The sequence below is a fragment of the Cyanistes caeruleus genome, chromosome 23 (genome assembly GCF_971803275.1).
Source record: "Cyanistes caeruleus chromosome 23, bCyaCae1.hap1.1, whole genome shotgun sequence".
NCBI classification, from domain to species: Eukaryota; Metazoa; Chordata; class Aves; order Passeriformes; family Paridae; genus Cyanistes; species Cyanistes caeruleus.
The window spans coordinates 5,110,792-5,130,721 of NC_141723.1; the positions used below are offsets into that span (position 1 = coordinate 5,110,792).

At 55.4% G+C, this 19,930-nt stretch overlaps 1 protein-coding gene and 1 long non-coding RNA gene across 10 annotated transcripts; one reads left to right on the top strand and one right to left on the bottom strand.

The window, feature by feature from the left end:
- Window positions 1-6,123: 6,123 nt before the first annotated feature.
- LOC147649488 (uncharacterized) lies at window positions 6,124-9,997 on the bottom strand. Its single transcript, XR_015278932.1, has 2 exons — window positions 8,605-9,997; window positions 6,124-7,164 (listed from the first exon to the last, which is right to left on the bottom strand). It is a non-coding gene; the product is annotated as an uncharacterized LOC147649488 (long non-coding RNA).
- Window positions 8,608-18,215, top strand: LOC111939322 (uncharacterized). 9 transcript variants are annotated; one of them, XM_086861467.1, is made up of 9 exons: window positions 8,608-8,905; window positions 10,737-10,812; window positions 11,344-12,493; window positions 12,654-12,830; window positions 13,348-14,496; window positions 14,657-15,861; window positions 16,022-16,198; window positions 16,716-17,865; window positions 18,026-18,085. In XM_086861467.1, exons 3-5 carry the CDS (start codon window positions 12,342-12,344, stop codon window positions 14,087-14,089), a joined length of 1,071 nt encoding a protein of 356 aa, XP_086717593.1. In that variant the 5' UTR covers window positions 8,608-8,905; window positions 10,737-10,812; window positions 11,344-12,341; the 3' UTR covers window positions 14,090-14,496; window positions 14,657-15,861; window positions 16,022-16,198; window positions 16,716-17,865; window positions 18,026-18,085. The 9 variants fall into 9 exon arrangements, with proteins under 9 accessions (XP_086717593.1, XP_086717599.1, XP_086717595.1 ...); XM_086861469.1 differs by lacking the exon at window positions 8,608-8,905 and adding an exon at window positions 8,951-9,058; XM_086861474.1 differs by lacking the exon at window positions 8,608-8,905 and adding an exon at window positions 10,070-10,169 and having other exon boundaries at window positions 18,026-18,215.
- Window positions 18,216-19,930: the final 1,715 nt, after the last annotated feature.

The following is a 19,930-nucleotide window of genomic DNA, read 5'->3' on the forward strand; positions in this document are numbered from 1 at the left end:
ATCTGGCCCATCAGGGATGTGACACGCTTCACAGCTGTGCAGGGCAACTTCCATTGAGCAACACAGACCCCATTCTTCCTCCTCACTTCCCATCTCTTTCCAGGGACTGAAGCAGATGGGCTGCGTGGCTCCTTCAGATCCCAGCAGGAGCACTGGGGCAGAACACAGCAGTGTACCCAGGTGACCAGGAATCTTTTCCTACTTCCAGGCCAGGGAAACCTGCCACTACCCACAGGGAGTGATGTGCTTCTCCCAGGTGCTGGACCACTGATTCTCAGTGCTGCTTAGTTCAGTACCTGGACATGTTTAGCTGTCTCCAGCCACGATGAAAATTCCTGTGCACATCAGGGTCTCACCAACCTGGGCTGCAATTTGGCTTTGTCCCAACTCCCAATGCTATCCTGCTGGCTTGGCTTCCCAAGAGGCAAGAAAGAGGCTTGTCTGTCCTCACAGGTAATTAAACCTGGATTAGAACATGATCTGACTGGAATCCGGCCTGGGGAAAATTGTAAAGGGCTTCCCAGAGGTGAAGCACTACAACCAGAGTCCAGGCAGTGCTGTGCCCTTCCTCTGTCACCTGAAAGAATGGGGGAAGTGAAAAACCCACAGAAGCTGCTTTGGAATCTGGACAACACAACACTGCCCACCACCTGCATTTCTCTGTTCTGCCTGCAGGAATTGAGGCACTCAGCCCTGACTCTTGTAAAATCAAGTTTAATCCCTAGTTCCCCCTAAAATTTCACATCCTTGGCTTTGCAGGGCTCTCAGGAGTAAGGTTCCCACCTGGATACCCACAGCACCCCCACCCATGATCAGCTTCCCCCCTGCTGCTGCATAACAGGCCTGAAACCACAGAACCAATATGCAAATCTGACATTTAATTTGGACATGAGAGTTTAATGAGGCTGTGGAGATTCTGCCACTTGCAGCCTCCACATCCTGCAACCTGCAGTCACATTCCCTTAATTGAACATGTCCCTGCTACATGTCTGGATGCACAGGCATGTGCACATGTTGTCCAACACAATTCCACCCTTTCCTCCCAACTCCACATTTTTCTCAATCCAGTCTGGAGACCTCTTTTAAGGTGATGCTTTGGTTTGGTGGCTCTGCAGCCTCTGAGCCAGAGGGCTGGGGGCAGACATTTCAGGAGCTGCTGTGCTGTTTTGCTCTGGAAGAGGTGGAAGATGTACCAGGAATTGGCTCTGGCATCTCTGGGATGAAGAGCGAAGGGCACAGATTGTGCCTTGCAAGGCCTCTCATCCCATCCCAGGGAAACATTTCCCTGCCAAAACAAGTGCCTTAATCAGGGAGAACGAATCACATCCACTAGCCCTAGTGACAAATGAGAGAACAAATAATCAAATAACAAAGCCCAAGCAAAACACAGGAACTCCTACATGCAGCAAAGAGATACTCCCTCTGTGCCACCTGCCTGAGAGTAAAGCCTTCCATCAGCTCCCAGTACAGAGACTCCACAGTCTTTTTATTTGAAGAGGATTACGGAGCTGCCATTCAGTAAATGAAGTGCCACTCCAAACAGCTGCACTGTGGCCTGCCCTCGTTCAGACACAGTGCCTTGCTGGGGCTGCAGAGCTGCAAGCAAAGGCTGCTCCTGGCCTTGGAGCTCTGCAGAATGGAGGAATGCTGGAGAGTGCATGCACAGGAGCCAGGAGAGAGGTGAAGGAGCAGGAGAGTGTCATTTCCTCATTTCTGCTGCTGCCCTGAAAGGTACAGCTGGGGTTCTCCCCTTCAGCAGCCTTCTTTTCTCCCAGGTTGCAGGCACAGCAGCACACTGCTCCTCTGGCAACTGAAATATATATCCTGCTTTCCTGGGAGGGGACAGCAGGGTGAGAGTCACTCCCCTCTCCCTGCAGCTTGATATCACAAGTCACTCGCAGAACTCATTATTCCCACAGTGAGCATGACACCCTCTGTGCAGGGCTGATTGCCCAGAGCCACAGGAGACAAAGGCAGTGAGCTCCAAGCCCCAGCTCCAAGTGTGCCACATTTAATTCCCAGGGAATATGATCCTAGGAGAAGCCGTGTGACTGGTGAAGAGACAGGGAGACCCAGCCTGGGGCTGGAGGGGGGGAATGTGAGCTGGGCCAGGGCAGGAGATCATCGGGAAGCGGCAGAACGCGGGACATGAGCTCTGTTCAGCACGAGCAGGCTCTGGAATGAAATATTAATGCCAGCATCCTGAACAGGCAGCAAGCAGCGGTGTCTGAGCTACTTGGCCATGAATAAAAGATGGTCCTGAAAATGGGGAAGAGCAGCAAATTAATTAATCGAAGCAAAAGTCTCTCCACTCCCATTAACGAACAAGCCTGGAATCCTCCCACATGCAGCTCAGCTTGGGGAACATGCAGGGCCACAGAGAGGAGAAGGACAGCAGAGGCAGGGTCTTCTCCCAATGACCTGTGGTCTCCCACTGACCAGAAGTGCCTGTAAGGTCAAGTTCAGATCCCAAGTCAGCTTCTCATCATGTCTGCCCTGCCAGCTTTGGGAGTTCAGCCTCTGCCAGCTTAGACTCCTCACCTGTACTCTGGCTCCCTCAGGTTTTACATAAGGGGTGAGGTGGGAGCTGAAGGGGGCTGCAGATTCCTAACTCCCCATTCCAAGGGCTGTGTCAGGTAGCCCAGCTCTGGACAGAAAGTGGGGCCCAGCCAGCTGCTTCCAGGCAGGTTAGCAGGAGGGCTATCCCACTGGTGGAGGGCTTGGAGCTGATCCTGCCTGCAAGAGAAGGCAGTCCCGTTTTCTTTCATTCAGAGCTGGGAATTTTCTGGATGCTGCTCAGTGCTACCATGCCCAAGCCTAATCCCTTATGCTGCACCAGTTGACTGGGAACAGAGCAGTGGGGGCTGCTGCAGATGGAGAGACACCCTCAGCACCAAGACATGACTGATCTCCTCTTCTGAAGCCTTGCCCATAAATTATAGATTTTAAGCAGTGTTTGTTTAAAATATTCAGCTTCCCACTTAAAAAAGAATACTCATACACACCAGGAATGGGGAAAAGGGATGGGGCCTGCATTCCCACTTGGAGGAGGGGGAGGGAAACAGCCAGGAGAGAAGTGTTTCCTCGACTAATGAGCCAGCATCCCTGGCTGTGGATGTGCAGTCCAACACGTGAGCCACCTGCACTGCAGCTTTGCCTGCCTCTACCTCCAGCACACAGCTCAGGCCCAGTCTCTGCTTTTTCCCCCTGCATCCCCGTGTGCACATCATCCCACAGGCTTCCCTTTGAGCACACAGAACAATGCTGTGCTTGCAAAGTCAGAGCAAAGATATCTCAAGTATTCTGAGGGAAGGAAGGAGGTGAGGAGGCATGGAAACATTCGTCTCTACACAATCCCCACTTCCCTAGAAACAAATTCATTTGCTTTGATTAAAATTTCGGCTTTTCAGCTGCCTTGGCCACAGGGCAGATGCACAAAAGGTGAGTTCCAGGGAGCAGTAGCCAAGCTATTTCTCATCAATGAAAAATGCTCCCCTTCATCTGCACATCCCAGCCGGGCCAGGCACCAGAGCCTGCATTGCCGCCCGATGGTGAGGAAGAGGCAGGGCCCTGCTGCAGAATGAAGGGATTTCTCCTCTAGGTTGCAGCACCTCCCAGGCTGAGGCAGGCTCTCACTGTCTTCTGGGATGGATTTCCCATGGAAGAGACTGCAGAGACAGCCTTGCAGCCTTATTAAAGGCTTCCTTCAGCTTTTCCTGCCCAAGGCAGTTCACTTGGATACTCGTGTATATCTTGAGCAGGATACAGTGAGCAGCAGCCCAGCTGTTCAGGAAGGCACAGATCTAACCCTGTCTATCTGGGATTTATCATGGTCACACCCAGCCCAGAGCTGGCTCTCCTGAGCCTCAGGTAGCTCTGGAATCTCTCTGGGATGGATGGATGGATGGATGGATGGATGGATGGATGGATGGATGGATGGATGGATGGATGGAAGCCCAGGGCAATTTCTCCTCCCTTCCTGCCAGCTGGGTGATGCTCCAGGCCCACCCCTCTTCCTGGCAGCTTAAGCGCACTCCAGGCTGGCTGCACCTCACTCCCTCCTTAGCTGCCCTCAGGAGGCAGAGAACCTTTCTTGCTCTCCATTCCAGGAGACACTGACCATTCTGGCAAGTTTTGTACTATATTTTTAATAAATTAGCCCCAAATTTCATTTGCATAGATAAAAATAGCATCAGCTGCTCTGCCAAGCCATTTTTTCTCTTGGTTAACACATTCATCCAAGCTGCTCTATTTGTCTTTCCTCCACAGACTCATATTCTTCTGGATTCATTTTGTCAAACAAATTGCACAAGCTGGACTGCCCATTTACCCAGTGCTGTTTGATTACAGGGGTTATTTATGAAACAGCAAGACATATGGCATTAAGCTTCTTAATAATAATAATAATGAGAGAAGGGAAGGAGAAAAGCTCTAGAAGAGAGGAGGGAGAAAATGTTTTTTATTACAGACAAAAGCTCCTGCCATCGGTGATAAATTCCAGACACTTTTTCCAGTTGCTCTTGTGCTGCTGGAATGATGAATGGCACAGGCACTCAGCTCAGGAGCGTGGCCATGGGAGCCAGGGTAAGGAGGAAGATTCTGGAGCACACACAGGTGGTGGGGCTGGCTCAGGCGTGCAGGGACCACTGGCCACCAGGCACTTCACAGCCCAAGAGGTCACAGAAATGCAGACTCCACTCAGCCCTGTCTTTGAACCCGATTCCCTCTCTTCTCTCTAATGCAGTCACTTATCCCTGGGACCACTCCATTCACCACATGCAGAGCCCAGCTGGCTCCCTGAAGACATCCCCATCTGACCTGGCCATCCTGGCTCTAATGGTGACTCACTGCAATTCAATCAAAAGTTCTGTGTAAGAAAGATGCTCAATTAAGGGCCTGGGAGACCTTGAAAGCAGAGTCATTTCTACAAGAGGAAGGTAATTAACTTTTTTAATCAGTGGGCACTGATCTGAAGGTCTAGTGAAGAGAGAGAGAAGCAAACTCACTCCCACAGACTCAGAGCAGAGCCCTGTGATGTCACTGGAGGTCTCAGGAAGGGCTGGAAACTGGACTCGGTACACACCAACCTGCAGAGCTGTTCCATCACCTCATCCTTCTCCCTGATGCCATTCCCCAGGGACAGAAACGCCTTCACCTTTGGCTTTCCCTTCTCTACTTACCCCAACACAGGAAAACACACCAAACTTCCAATCAGAGCAGCATCAGTGTCTGGAGATAATTCCTCAGCATCCCAGATTCCCTCACTGTCTTACAGAGAAGGCTCTGGCAATGGGATAAAGAAGCTCAAGCACCAAGACTAGAGGCTTTCCCCTGGCACTTGCAAATGTCTTGTAGCACCAGCCTCAGATCCTGCTCTCGTGTTCATCAGCTGGCACAGACCAGGGTGCTGGGCAGGCAGAGTTAATCAGTTTGTGATTACAATGAACTCCTGCACTTCATGGCCTGCATCCTAAACCTGCTTTCCAATTCCCCAAGGCAGAGGGATTTACACTTTCAATTTTATGTCTAGTTAGTTAATGGTCCATTACTGTCAAAAGGATCAGTAGCTAGAAGTTAAATCCTACAGGATTTATGATAAGGAAGAACCAAAGGCTGCAGAAGAAAACATGCCAGAGGGGGAACAGAGAACATTGAGGGCTTTGTAGGTCCTCAGTGCTGTGACACTGGTGACAGAACACTTGCTGGTGACAGCTCTAGAAAAAGGCTCATCCCAGAACTTTTCTCTTACACACTGTACCAAATTTCTGGCTCAAAAACTCAGGGCAAAACAGCAGCTTTGGCAGGACTGCAATGGGTTTGCCTTGTTCATGTTAAATTCCTGCCCCCTCCCCATCAAGGCACTAAAAGGGCTCCACTCCCTTAGCAAGATAAAGATTTCTGCAGTACACACGAGCCTGCCAATAAAACATCTGTCTGTTCTGCTGCTATCCCTGAGATCCACAGCAGTGCTCCAGACAGAGCAGGGGTGTTAAAGCAGCTACACTGAAAGGTCTGTCAGCACTACAGAGATGGCTGTGCAGGGGTTTATAAACCTGCCCATAAAACTCACTCCAGGCTGAAGGATAAACAAGGTTCCCAGGCCTCTGAAGCAGAGAATCATTCTTTTCTTTTTGTTTTGTACACAAGGAAACATTTCTTTTTTTCTGCTGGCTGAGGTTTACTGAGTGGTAAGTGGTGCCAAAGAGACAGAGTGTGGTTAGATGGGAACTGGAAAACATTTAAGTGATCAATGGACAGTTCCTTGTTGTGTTTAGCAAGGGGTTGGAAATTATTTTGTAGGTCAAGGTAACTTGAGCTACAGACAGGCAAAAAGCACTGTGGAAGTACAATACTGAGGTCTACAGCCATCCAGACAGATTCAGACATCCACATCTGCAGAAGATGGACGTGTTAGACCTGGAAAAACAATCCAGGAGAGCTCCCAGATCTAAGCAACTCACTTCTTCACCACTACACAAGGATGTGCCAGCAATATTGCTGGTTCTGAAAAGCCTGGGACAGAGAAGGAAGACTTATATGTTATAGAACGACTTTTCCCAGTGATTCTATTCCTTTTCCCTGCCAGCATTCCCCACAAGTCTCCCTTACCCCTCTGATGCAACCATAAAACTTGGAGGAGCCCATTGCACACTCCATGCACATTACTGCCAGAATTCAGAAGTTGTTTTCATTTAATCTAGTAAACTGCTGGGAGATCAGCAGATTTTAAGGGTTTTTTTTTATTCCCCTCTACTTTCCATACAGCTGGGAGTGTTCCTTCCCACTGAAATCTCCACTAAAGCCCCGCTTCAGTAAGTCAGGCCTAAGAGTATGTACACAAAATAGCTGTGCAGCTCATAAAGCTCACTTTCTACCCCACCAGGGTACACCAGGCTAAGCTCTGAAAAGCAAGAAGCATTAAAACATACAAAATAAATTAAAGCCCGCCCTACCAACAGCCTGTAGTCCGTCAAGAAAGCTCAGGACTCGTGGACTGTGTCATTTGTGTTCACCTACAAGGAATTTGCGGTCAGCCCGAGCCTCCTGTACCTGTGAGCGCCAGCCCAGCGAAGAGCAATGCTGCTCTCTTGTGGTTTTCGGCAGGATCAACACCCGACCTTTGCTTCTCCTCGCCGCTCCTTCGCTGCTTTCGCTGTAAATTCCCTGGATGGAGCAAGCCGGGACAGTGGAATGTCCCTTCCAACTCAAACCGTTCTGGGATTCTGATTCCCTCGCGTCTCTCCCAAGCAAAAGCTATCCATGTATTATTAAGAGGAAGAGGCTGGCTCTATCAAATCATTGCTTTGCGTGAGGAGGACACACGGGCTGTCTTTGCTGGCCCTTCACACTTGATTAATTCATATTTACAACTTTGAAGCTTTGCTTCATCTGAATGGAGCTTCTTGTGATTTACTTCCAATATATTTTCAGAAATGCAGCCCTGGGCTGCCAGCACAGAGAGGAATTACATGAAAAGAAGCTGTGGGTTGGTTCCCAGTGTTTGTTTACTCTTCTTGTAGTAAACAGTAGGTTATGTTGTTTGTGGTGCTTAGTAAATCCCCACTTTGTTAAGTGTGTGTTTGCAAGGAAAGCCTTCCCCCGTGTGTCTGTAGCATGATTATAACAGCAATGTTTTCCTCTGGTTTTCATCTAATTCATTCCATGCATTTCTTATTTTGCCCATCTTTTTATCCCTACCTCTGATTTACACTAACAGAATTTTCTGGTTTTCCTTTGGTTACAAATGCTTTCAGGGCTTTTTTTTTAAATTTACTGATGTGTAGCCTCAGAAATAAGTAGGTATTATCAGTACATCCTTCAAGTTAGGAAAGCATTCCTTTTTGGATTATCTCGCCCAGTATTTTTAAACTGAAATCTGAATCTCTTCAAAACAGATTCATGACATGAAAAACACAAACCGTGGCATAAAAGAATTCTATTCCGTGCAAAGAGTAAAATGACAAATCATGTCATAACTGACTCACACAAAATTTTTCCACTCTTCAGACAGTAAAGAACTACATAAATATAGTTTATGTTCATGTGTAAATAAACATAGTAAATAAGGCAATCCTGGTGACAAAAGCCTGAGAAACATACTTATTCCAAAGGGTTTTAAGACAGTATATGAACTTCAATAGGAGTATCTTTTGTGAGGGTTTGTTGGGTTTTTTTTTAAATAATCCTGTAAATTTGTTTCAGGACTTCAAATATTTAAGAAGCCTCAGTTAAAGCAATGCAGGAGAATAATGCCACTGAAGGGAGAAACAGATATCCCATGAACTGATGAGGGGTCCATGAGTTTTGTTTCCTATAGAAAAGGGCCGCTATTTGGGTCCAGGGGCCTGAAACTGGGATTTGGCTTCTGCCTCCGTAAATTATGAACCGTGCAGGATTTCTCTGAGACCAAAGCCACCCTCACCTACAACTCGGGCTGCTCTTGGAGTGCCAAACACCTCTGACAAACTGACATCAGTAACCTGGGGTCACTGAGGGGTACTTGGGCTCCCTGTCACTGAGGGACTTCAGGGGTCACAGCTGGGGAATGTGGATGCCCCGTGTGACGGTGAGGGGCCATGAGGAACAGAGAAGCAGAGGAGGTACCTTGAGTTTCCGTGGGGTGCCATGGAGGAAAGCCGGTGCCCGAGCATCACTGAGGAAGGTGCCACGAGTTTGACTGACGGCAGGGAGGGACACTGAGGCAGAGACAGTGCCTGGAGCGCCGCTACAGTGCCGGGCGGTCACTGAGGGGCCATGGGGGTGCCCTGAGGGAGACGAGACGGGGCGGGGCTGTGCCGCTGCCCGCGGCTTTTCCCGCCGTTGCCCTCAGAGCCCTCAGAGCCGCCAGCGGCGCGATTCGTGAGGGCGGCGCAAGAGAAAAATGATCCGGGCGGCTCGAGAAAAGGTGTTGCAGTGGCCCTGGGGCAAATTAGGCGCTGTTGCAGAGGGAGGGAGTGTTGGTCAGCCGCCTCAGAAAGCAGCAGAGTGTTTCGCTGGAGCTGCTGAGGGAAAAGTTGAGGCAGTTCCGCCGGGACAGAGTAGCTTGTGAGGGGGAAAGGTGAGGGAGAGCCGAGGGGCTGGTTTTAGGTAAAATCTGAAGTGAATTCTGAGGGACAGAATGATGGGCGTGGAGGGAGAAACTATTTCGTGACGGAGATATTCGAGGAAAATAATAATTTGTATTGATTAGTAACGTATATTGATAACCTATAGTGAACGGAACTTTTGGGGTGAAATCTGAGGTAAATTGTGAGGCACAGAGTTAAATTTCCGCAGGGGAAAGCAGAGTTACCGTGCAGGGAATATTTTGGGGCATTAAATGCGAGGCTTCTTTTGTTCCCCTGAGGGCCGGGGGGGTCTCTGAGGGGCCATGGGGGTGCCCTGAGGGAGACGAGACGGGGCGGGGCTGTGCCGCTGCCCGCGGCTTTTTCCGCGCCGCAGGGGGGCGCCTCCCGCCGTTGCCCTCAGAGCCGTCAGCGGCGCGATTCGTGAGGGCGGCGCAGGTGAAAACTGCTCCGGGCGGCTCGAGGAAAGGTGTTGCAGTAGCCCTGGGGCAAATTAGGCGATGTTGCAGAGGGAGGGAGTGATGGGCAGTCGCCTCATAAGGCAGCAGAGTGTTTTGGTGGAGTTGCTGAGGGAAAAGTTGAGGCAGTTCCACCGGGACAGAGCAGCTTGTGAGGGGGAAAGGTGAGGGAGAGCCGAGGGGCTGGTTTTTGGTATAATCTGAGGTGAATTCTGAGGGACAGAATGATGGGCGTGGAGGGAGAAACTATTTCGTGACGGAGATATTCGAGGAAAATAATAATTTGTATTGATTAGTAACGTATATTGATAACCTATAGTGAACGGAACTTTTGGGGTGAAATCTGAGGTAAATTGTGAGGCACAGAGTTAAATTTCCGCAGGGGAAAGCAGAGTTACCGTGCAGGGAATATTTTGGGGCATTAAATGCGAGGCTTCTTTTGTTCCCCTGAGGGCCGGGGGGGGGGGGGTCTCTGAGGGGCCATGGGGGTGCCCTGAGGGAGACGAGACGGGGCGGGGCTGTGCCGCTGCCCGCGGTTTTTCCCGCGCCGCAGGGGGGCGCCTCCCGCCGTTGCCCTCAGAGCCGTCAGCGGCGCGATTCGTGAGGGCGGCGCAGGCGAAAACTGCTCCGGGCGGCTCGAGGAAAGGTGTTGCAGTAGCCCTGGGGCAAATTAGGCGCTGTTGCAGAGGGAGGGAGTGATGGGCAGTCGCCTCATAAGGCAGCAGAGTGTTTTGGTGGAGTTGCTGAGGGAAAAGTTGAGGCAGTTCCGCCGGGACAGAGCAGCTTGTGAGGGGGAAAGGTGAGGGAGAGCCGAGGGGCTGGTTTTAGGTATAATCTGAGGTGAATTCTAAGGGGCAGTATGAAGTTCTCACAGGAAATGCTAACTTAGTCTGCAGGAGAATTTTTGGGAATTAAATATGAGGTGTCTTGCCTTTCCGTGAAGGAGAAGCGGGTGCCAGAAGTTTTGCTGTGGGCTGTGAGGGGGCGGGAGAAAGAAGCAGGTGATATGGGTTTCTAAAAATGAATAGAATGGAAAAAGAGTAAAAAAAGGCAATTATGGTGCAAGAAACCAAACACTAGAATTACTGTAAATTAGGGATTAATAAAGGAAAGATGTAATGTAGAGAAATAGCGTTTCAGTAGTCAGTTGTACTACCCAAGCAATGCTTAGGAGACAGCATGCAGACCTAACTGGGTCCTTCTTATTTTACAGAAGCCGTCAGGGAAGAACCAGCAGACATCACATAGGATGACGAGGCAAGAGACAGAATGAGAAGAGCTGACTCAAGGTAAAGTGCTTCCACGTGAAACACGCTCGGGGCATAGCATCCCTGAAATTTCAACAGCTAAGGTTCCTAAGAGTGTAATGGGCAAATTCAGGGCAGTCCACCTCACCTTGCACTGGGAAGTCACCCTGTAACCAGGGCTGGGTCTTTGCGTTGCAGCCGTTGGCCTTTTGCCATTGGGCTGCTTTGGCTGGCCAGAGAGAGAGGCAGCCCTGTAAGGAGGGTGAGAGCCCCGGTATCTGAATACAAGGAGGCAAATGCAGCACCCCCAGATCAGCTGTGAGTGGGGAAGGGCCTTTTCCCCGTCCCTGGCAGCTTTCAGTTTTCTGGGTTGAGCCACAAAGGGAACAGGGGAAGGGCCTGAAGCATACAACACTGGCATGGGACAAGCTGTGCTTGGAGGCTTTGGAGCAGGCTGGGGGGGATGTGTGGCCCACTGGTGGTTTGCAGAGTTCCCTCTGAGGCTCTTGGGTGGCCTTTCCCTTCAGTTCCTGGAGCTCCTCAGGCCCTAACTGTGTCCTCCTTGCTTGGCAGAAGGCGTCGAGGGAGAAAGAAGAGACGGCGTGGCAAGAGGATCGGACGCTTCGAGGTCAAGAGTGGAACGGCGTGGCAACACACGGAGCAAGAGGATCAGCAGCTTCGGGGTCAAGAGTGGAACGGCGTGGCAAGACAACGGAGCAAGAGGATCAGCAGCTTCGTGGTCAAGAAGAGGTGGCACGAGGGACACTCTGGGCATAGCATCCCTGGTATTTCCAGGGCGCAGATTCCTAAGAATCTGCTGGGCACCTTCACGGTGCCCTGTTTTGTGCTGGGCGACCTCCCTGTAACCAGGGCTGGGTCTTTGCGTTGCAGCCGTTGGCCTTTTGCCATTGGGCTGCTTTGGCTGGCCAGAGAGAGAGGCAGCCCTGTAAGGAGGGTGAGAGCCCCGGTCTCTGCCACCAAGGGGGGAAGTGGAGCACCCCCAGGCCGCCCTGTAAGCGGGGCTGGGCCTTTTCCCCTGGTCCGTGGCTTTGTGCCCCTGGCCAGCGTGTGAGCCCTGTACTCGGGGCGTGTCACAGCCTGCTGTGCCTTGGCCTCCCTTGAATCCTCTGGGCGGGTTTAGGCCCTTGTGGCCTCCCTGCAGCCGCCCCCTGCCCGGGACAGGCCTGAAGCTCTTGGTCTCCTGTTCAGCGGCAGGCAGGCCCCCTGGTCTGTGCACAGAGCTCGCTCCCTCTCCTGGCCCCTTGTCCTTCCTCGTGTGTTGCCCTGTCCACCTCAGTGTGAGTGAGGCGGTGTGAGTGTCCCTTTGTCCCCGTTAGAAACTGAGCAGAGTAGCTTAGGCTTCCCAGGAGAGGAAGAGGAGCTCTGTGACTCAGCCAGGGGTGCCCTGTCACAGCGCGGGCAGAGACAGAGCACGGCCTGGCCCTTTGCTCCTGAGGACAGAGCAATGCCACTTAGTGGCGGCACGGGCTGCGGGCCCCGCCTGTAGCCAGGCCTGGGGCTGTGCCCGTGCTGCGGGGCTGCCTGTCCTGTCCTGCTGGTGACCTGCCAGCATGCCTGGCCTGCCCTCGCAGCAGGCAGCAGCTCCAGCCCCCTGTAAGCAGGGGTGCAGCCTCTTTGGCAGCTGCTTTGCGAGCCCAGCTTGGTTTGCCCAGAGGACCTCGCTGCCACTGTCACCAGTGCCAGACCTGCGGCCAACGATGAGGTGAGGCCGCCTGGACTTGCAGGCTTTGCTGCTGGTGAGGGGTCTGGGGGTGTTTTGGTGGTGGTTTGCAGAGTTCCCTCTGGGGCTCTTGGGTGCCCTTTCCCTTCAGTTCTTGGAGCTGGAGCTTCTCAGGCCTAACTGTTTCCTCCTTGCTTGGCAGAAGGCGTCGAGGGAGAAAGAAGAGACGGCGTGGCAAGAGGACCGGACGCTTCGAGGTCAAGAGTGGAACGGCGTGGCAACACATGGAGCAAGAGGATCGGACGCTTCGAGGTCAAGAGTGGAACGGCGTGGCAAGACAACGGAGCAAGAGTATCAGCAGCTTCGTGGTCAAGAAGAGGTGGCACGAGGGACCCCCTGGGCATAGCATCCCTGGTATTTCCAGGGCACAGATTCCTAAGAGCCTGCTGGGCACCTTCACGGTGCCCTGTTTTGTGCTGGGCGACCTCCCTGTAACCAGGGCTGGGTCTTTGCGTTGCAGCCGTTGGCCTTTTGCCATTGGGCTGCTTTGGCTGGCCAGAGAGAGAGGCAGCCCTGTAAGGAGGGTGAGAGCCCCGGTATCCGAATACAAGGAGGCAAATGCAGCACCCCCAGATCAGCTGTGAGTGGGGAAGGGCCTTTTCCCCGTCCCTGGCAGCTTTCAGTTTTCTGGGTTGAGCCACAAAGGGAACAGGGGAAGGGCCTGAAGCATACAACACTGGCATGGGACAAGCTGTGCTTGGAGGCTTTGGAGCAGGCTGGGGGGGGATGTGTGGCCCACTGGTGGTTTGCAGAGTTCCCTCTGAGGCTCTTGGGTGGCCTTTCCCTTCAGTTCCTGGAGCTCCTCAGGCCCTAACTGTGTCCTCCTTGCTTGGCAGAAGGCGTCGAGGGAGAAAGAAGAGACGGCGTGGCAAGAGGATCGGACGCTTCGAGGTCAAGAGTGGAACGGCGTGGCAACACACGGAGCAAGAGGATCAGCAGCTTCGGGGTCAAGAGTGGAACGGCGTGGCAAGACAACGGAGCAAGAGGATCAGCAGCTTCGTGGTCAAGAAGAGGTGGCACGAGGGACCCCCTGGGCATAGCATCCCTGGTATTTCCAGGGCGCAGATTCCTAAGAATCTGCTGGGCACCTTCACGGTGCCCTGTTTTGTGCTGGGCGACCTCCCTGTAACCAGGGCTGGGTCTTTTCGTTGCAGCCGTTGGCCTTTTGCCATTGGGCTGCTTTGGCTGGCCAGAGAGAGAGGCAGCCCTGTAAGGAGGGTGAGAGCCCCGGTCTCTGCCGCCAAGGGGGGAAGTGGAGCACCCCCAGGCCGCCCTGTAAGCGGGGCTGGGCCTTTTCCCCGGTCCGTGGCTTTGTGCCCCTGGCCAGCGTGTGAGCCCTGTACTCGGGGCGTGTCACAGCCTGCTGTGCCTTGGCCTCCCTTGAATCCTCTGGGCGGGTTTAGGCCCTTGTGGCCTCCCTGCAGCCGCCCCCTGCCCGGGACAGGCCTGAAGCTCTTGGTCTCCTGTTCAGCGGCAGGCAGGCCCCCTGGTCTGTGCACAGAGCTCGCTCCCTCTCCTGGCCCCTTGTCCTTCCTCGTGTGTTGCCCTGTCCACCTCAGTGTGAGTGAGGCGGTGTGAGTGTCCCTTTGTCCCCGTTAGAAACTGAGCAGAGTAGCTTAGGCTTCCCAGGAGAGGAAGAGGAGCTCTGTGACTCAGCCAGGGGTGCCCTGTCACAGCGCGGGCAGAGACAGAGCACGGCCTGGCCCTTTGCTCCTGAGGACAGAGCGATGCCACTTAGTGGCGGCACGGGCTGCGGGCCCCGCCTGTAGCCAGGCCTGGGGCTGTGCCCGTGCTGCGGGGCTGCCTGTCCTGTCCTGCTGGTGACCTGCCAGCGTGCCTGGCCTGCCCTCGCAGCAGGCAGCAGCTCCAGCCCCCTGTAAGCAGGGGTGCAGCCTCTTTGGCAGCTGCTTTGCGAGCCCAGCTTGGTTTGCCCAGAGGACCTCGCTGCCACTGTCACCAGTGCCAGACCTGCGGCCAACGATGAGGTGAGACCGCCTGGACTTGCAGGCTTTGCTGCTGGTGAGGGGTCTGGGGGTGTTTTGGTGGTGGTTTGCAGAGTTCCCTCTGGGGCTCTTGGGTGCCCTTTCCCTTCAGTTCTTGGAGCTGGAGCTTCTCAGGCCTAACTGTTTCCTCCTTGCTTGGCAGAAGGCGTCGAGGGAGAAAGAAGAGGCGGCGTGGCAAGAGGACCGGACGCTTCGAGGTCAAGAGTGGAACGGCGTGGCAACACACGGAGCAAGAGGATCGGACGCTTCGAGGTCAAGAGTGGAACGGCGTGGCAACACACGGAGCAAGAGGATCAGCAGCTTCGGGGTCAAGAGTGGAACGGCGTGGCAAGACAACGGAGCAAGAGGATCAGCAGCTTCGTGGTCAAGAAGAGGTGGCACGAGGGACACTCTGGGCATAGCATCCCTGGTATTTCCAGGGCGCAGATTCCTAAGAGTCTGCTGGGCACCTTCACGGTGCCCTGTTTTGTGCTGGGCGACCTCCCTGTAACCAGGGCTGGGTCTTTGCGTTGCAGCCGTTGGCCTTTTGCCATTGGGCTGCTTTGGCTGGCCAGAGAGAGAGGCAGCCCTGTAAGGAGGGTGAGAGCCCCGGTCTCTGCCGCCAAGGGGGGAAGTGGAGCACCCCCAGGCCGCCCTGTAAGCGGGGCTGGGCCTTTTCCCCTGGTCCGTGGCTTTGTGCCCCTGGCCAGCGTGTGAGCCCTGTACTCGGGGCGTGTCACAGCCTGCTGTGCCTTGGCCTCCCCTGAATCCTCTGAGCGGGTTTAGGCCCTTGTGGCCTCCCTGCAGCCGCCCCCTGCCCGGGACAGGCCTGAAGCTCTTGGTCTCCTGTTCAGCGGCAGGCAGGCCCCCTGGTCTGTGCACAGAGCTCGCTCCCTCTCCTGGCCCCTTGTCCTTCCTCGTGTGTTGCCCTGTCCACCTCAGTGTGAGTGAGGCGGTGTGAGTGTCCCTTTGTCCCCGTTAGAAACTGAGCAGAGTAGCTTAGGCTTCCCAGGAGAGGAAGAGGAGCTCTGTGACTCAGCCAGGGGTGCCCTGTCACAGCGCGGGCAGAGACAGAGCACGGCCTGGCCCTTTGCTCCTGAGGACAGAGCGATGCCACTTAGTGGCGGCACGGGCTGCGGGCCCCGCCTGTAGCCAGGCCTGGGGCTGTGCCCGTGCTGCGGGGCTGCCTGTCCTGTCCTGCTGGTGACCTGCCAGCGTGCCTGGCCTGCCCTCGCAGCAGGCAGCAGCTCCAGCCCCCTGTAAGCAGGGGTGCAGCCTCTTTGGCAGCTGCTTTGCGAGCCCAGCTTGGTTTGCCCAGAGGATCTCGCTGCCACTGTCACCAGTGCCAGACCTGCGGCCAACGATGAGGTGAGACCGCCTGGACTTGCAGGCTTTGCTGCTGGTGAGGGGTCTGGGGGTGTTTTGGTGGTGGTTTGCAGAGTTCCCTCTGGGGCTCTTGGGTGCCCTTTCCCTTCAGTTCTTGGAGCTGGAGCTTCTCAGGCCTAACTGTTTCCTCCTTGCTTGGCAGAAGGCGTCGAGGGAGAAAGAAGAGGCGGCGTGGCAAGAGGACCGGACGCTTCGAGGTCAAGAGTGGAACGGCGTGGCAACACACGGAGCAAGAGGATCGGACGCTTCGAGGTCAAGAGTGGAACGGCGTGGCAAGACAACGGAGCAAGAGTATCAGCAGCTTCGTGGTCAAGAAGAGGTGGCACGAGGGACCCCCTGGGCATAGCATCCCTGGTATTTCCAGGGCACAGATTCCTAAGAGCCTGCTGGGCACCTTCACGGTGCCCTGTTTTGTGCTGGGCGACCTCCCTGTAACCAGGGCTGGGTCTTTGCATTGCAGCCGTTGGCCTTTTGCCATTGGGCTGCTTTGGCTGGCCAGAGAGAGAGGCAGCCCTGTAAGGAGGGTGAGAGCCCCGGTATCCGAATACAAGGAGGCAAATGCAGCACCCCCAGATCGGCTGTGAGTGGGGAAGGGCCTTTTCCCCGTCCCTGGCAGCTTTCAGTTTTCTGGGTTGAGCCACAAAGGGAACAGGGGAAGGGACTGAAGCATACAACACTGGCATGGGACAAGCTGTGCTTGGAGGCTTTGGAGCAGGCTGGGGGGGGATGTGTGGCCCACTGGTGGTTTGCAGAGTTCCCTCTGAGGCTCTTGGGTGGCCTTTCCCTTCAGTTCCTGGAGCTCCTCAGGCCCTAACTGTGTCCTCCTTGCTTGGCAGAAGGCGTCGAGGGAGAAAGAAGAGACGGCGTGGCAAGAGGATCGGACGCTTCGAGGTCAAGAGTGGAACGGCGTGGCAACACACGGAGCAAGAGGATCAGCAGCTTCGGGGTCAAGAGTGGAACGGCGTGGCAAGACAACGGAGCAAGAGGATCAGCAGCTTCGTGGTCAAGAAGAGGTGGCACGAGGGACACTCTGGGCATAGCATCCCTGGTATTTCCAGGGCGCAGATTCCTAAGAGTCTGCTGGGCACCTTCACGGTGCCCTGTTTTGTGCTGGGCGACCTCCCTGTAACCAGGGCTGGGTCTTTGCGTTGCAGCCGTTGGCCTTTTGCCATTGGGCTGCTTTGGCTGGCCAGAGAGAGAGGCAGCCCTGTAAGGAGGGTGAGAGCCCCGGTCTCTGCCGCCAAGGGGGGAAGTGGAGCACCCCCAGGCCGCCCTGTAAGCGGGGCTGGGCCTTTTCCCCTGGTCCGTGGCTTTGTGCCCCTGGCCAGCGTGTGAGCCCTGTACTCGGGGCGTGTCACAGCCTGCTGTGCCTTGGCCTCCCCTGAATCCTCTGAGCGGGTTTAGGCCCTTGTGGCCTCCCTGCAGCCGCCCCCTGCCCGGGACAGGCCTGAAGCTCTTGGTCTCCTGTTCAGCGGCAGGCAGGCCCCCTGGTCTGTGCACAGAGCTCGCTCCCTCTCCTGGCCCCTTGTCCTTCCTCGTGTGTTGCCCTGTCCACCTCAGTGTGAGTGAGGCGGTGTGAGTGTCCCTTTGTCCCCGTTAGAAACTGAGCAGAGTAGCTTAGGCTTCCCAGGAGAGGAAGAGGAGCTCTGTGACTCAGCCAGGGGTGCCCTGTCACAGCGCGGGCAGAGACAGAGCACGGCCTGGCCCTTTGCTCCTGAGGACAGAGCGATGCCACTTAGTGGCGGCACGGGCTGCGGGCCCCGCCTGTAGCCAGGCCTGGGGCTGTGCCCGTGCTGCGGGGCTGCCTGTCCTGTCCTGCTGGTGACCTGCCAGCGTGCCTGGCCTGCCCTCGCAGCAGGCAGCAGCTCCAGCCCCCTGTAAGCAGGGGTGCAGCCTCTTTGGCAGCTGCTTTGCGAGCCCAGCTTGGTTTGCCCAGAGGATCTCGCTGCCACTGTCACCAGTGCCAGACCTGCGGCCAACGATGAGGTGAGACCGCCTGGACTTGCAGGCTTTGCTGCTGGTGAGGGGTCTGGGGGTGTTTTGGTGGTGGTTTGCAGAGTTCCCTCTGGGGCTCTTGGGTGCCCTTTCCCTTCAGTTCTTGGAGCTGGAGCTTCTCAGGCCTAACTGTTTCCTCCTTGCTTGGCAGAAGGCGTCGAGGGAGAAAGAAGAGGCGGCGTGGCAAGAGGACCGGACGCTTCGAGGTCAAGAGTGGAACGGCGTGGCAACACACGGAGCAAGAGGATCGGACGCTTCGAGGTCAAGAGTGGAACGGCGTGGCAAGACAACGGAGCAAGAGGATCAGCAGCTTCGTGGTCAAGAAGAGGTGGCACGAGGGACCCCCTGGGCATAGCATCCCTGGTATTTCCAGGGCACAGATTCCTAAGAGCCTGCTGGGCACCTTCACGGTGCCCTGTTTTGTGCTGGGCGACCTCCCTGTAACCAGGGCTGGGTCTTTGCATTGCAGCCGTTGGCCTTTTGCCATTGGGCTGCTTTGGCTGGCCAGAGAGAGAGGCAGCCCTGTAAGGAGGGTGAGAGCCCCGGTATCCGAATACAAGGAGGCAAATGCAGCACCCCCAGATCGGCTGTGAGTGGGGAAGGGCCTTTTCCCCGTCCCTGGCAGCTTTCAGTTTTCTGGGTTGAGCCACAAAGGGAACAGGGGAAGGGCCTGAAGCATACAACACTGGCATGGGACAAGCTGTGCTTGGAGGCTTTGGAGCAGGCTGGGGGGGGATGTGTGGCCCACTGGTGGTTTGCAGAGTTCCCTCTGAGGCTCTTGGGTGGCCTTTCCCTTCAGTTCCTGGAGCTCCTCAGGCCCTAACTGTGTCCTCCTTGCTTGGCAGAAGGCGTCGAGGGAGAAAGAAGAGGCGGCGTGGCAAGAGGATCGGACGCTTCGAGGTCAAGAGTGGAACGGCGTGGCAACACACGGAGCAAGAGGATCAGCAGCTTCGGGGTCAAGAGTGGAACGGCGTGGCAAGACAACGGAGCAAGAGGATCAGCAGCTTCGTGGTCAAGAAGAGGTGGCACGAGGGACACTCTGGGCATAGCATCCCTGGTATTTCCAGGGCGCAGATTCCTAAGAGTCTGCTGGGCACCTTCACGGTGCCCTGTTTTGTGCTGGGCGACCTCCCTGTAACCAGGGCTGGGTCTTTGCGTTGCAGCCGTTGGCCTTTTGCCATTGGGCTGCTTTGGCTGGCCAGAGAGAGAGGCAGCCCTGTAAGGAGGGTGAGAGCCCCGGTCTCTGCCGCCAAGGGGGGAAGTGGAGCACCCCCAGGCCGCCCTGTAAGCGGGGCTGGGCCTTTTCCCCGGTCCGTGGCTTTGTGCCCCTGGCCAGCGTGTGAGCCCTGTACTCGGGGCGTGTCACAGCCTGCTGTGCCTTGGCCTCCCCTGAATCCTCTGAGTGGGTTTAGGCCCTTGTGGCCTCCCTGCAGCCGCCCCCTGCCCGGGACAGGCCTGAAGCTCTTGGTCTCCTGTTCAGCGGCAGGCAGGCCCCCTGGTCTGTGCACAGAGCTCGCTCCCTCTCCTGGCCCCTTGTCCTTCCTCGTGTGTTGCCCTGTCCACCTCAGTGTGAGTGAGGCGGTGTGAGTGTCCCTTTGTCCCCGTTAGAAATTGAGCAGAGTAGCTTAGGCTTCCCAGGAGAGGAAGAGGAGCTCTGTGACTCAGCCAGGGGTGCCCTGTCACAGCGCGGGCAGAGACAGAGCACAGCCTGGCCCTTTGCTCCTGAGGACAGAGCGATGCCACTTAGTGGCGGCACAGGCTGCGGGCCCCGCCTGTAGCCAGGCCTGGGGCTGTGCCTGTGCTGCGGAGCTGCCTGTCCTGTCCTGCTGGTGACCTGCCAGCGTGCCTGGCCTGCCCTCGCAGCAGGCAGCAGCTCCAGCCCCCTGTAAGCAGGGGTGCAGCCTCTTTGGCAGCTGCTTTGCGAGCCCAGCTTGGTTTGCCCAGAGGACCTCGCTGCCACTGTCACCAGTGCCAGACCTGCGGCCAACGATGAGGTGAGGCTGCCTGGACTTGCAGGCTTTGCTGCTGGTGAGGGGTCTGGGGGTGTTTTGGTGGT

Coding starts and splice junctions, on each gene's coding strand:
- LOC111939322 (XM_086861467.1), top strand. CDS start 12,342: ATGCCTGGCCTGCCCTCGCAGCAGGCAGCAGCTCCAGCCCCCTGTAAG. Junction 12,494..12,653: donor GACCTGCGGCCAACGATGAG/GTGAGGCCGCCT, acceptor CTTGCTTGGCAG/AAGGCGTCGAGGGAGAAAGA. Junction 12,831..13,347: donor AGCTTCGTGGTCAAGAAGAG/GTGGCACGAGGG, acceptor CTTGCTTGGCAG/AAGGCGTCGAGGGAGAAAGA.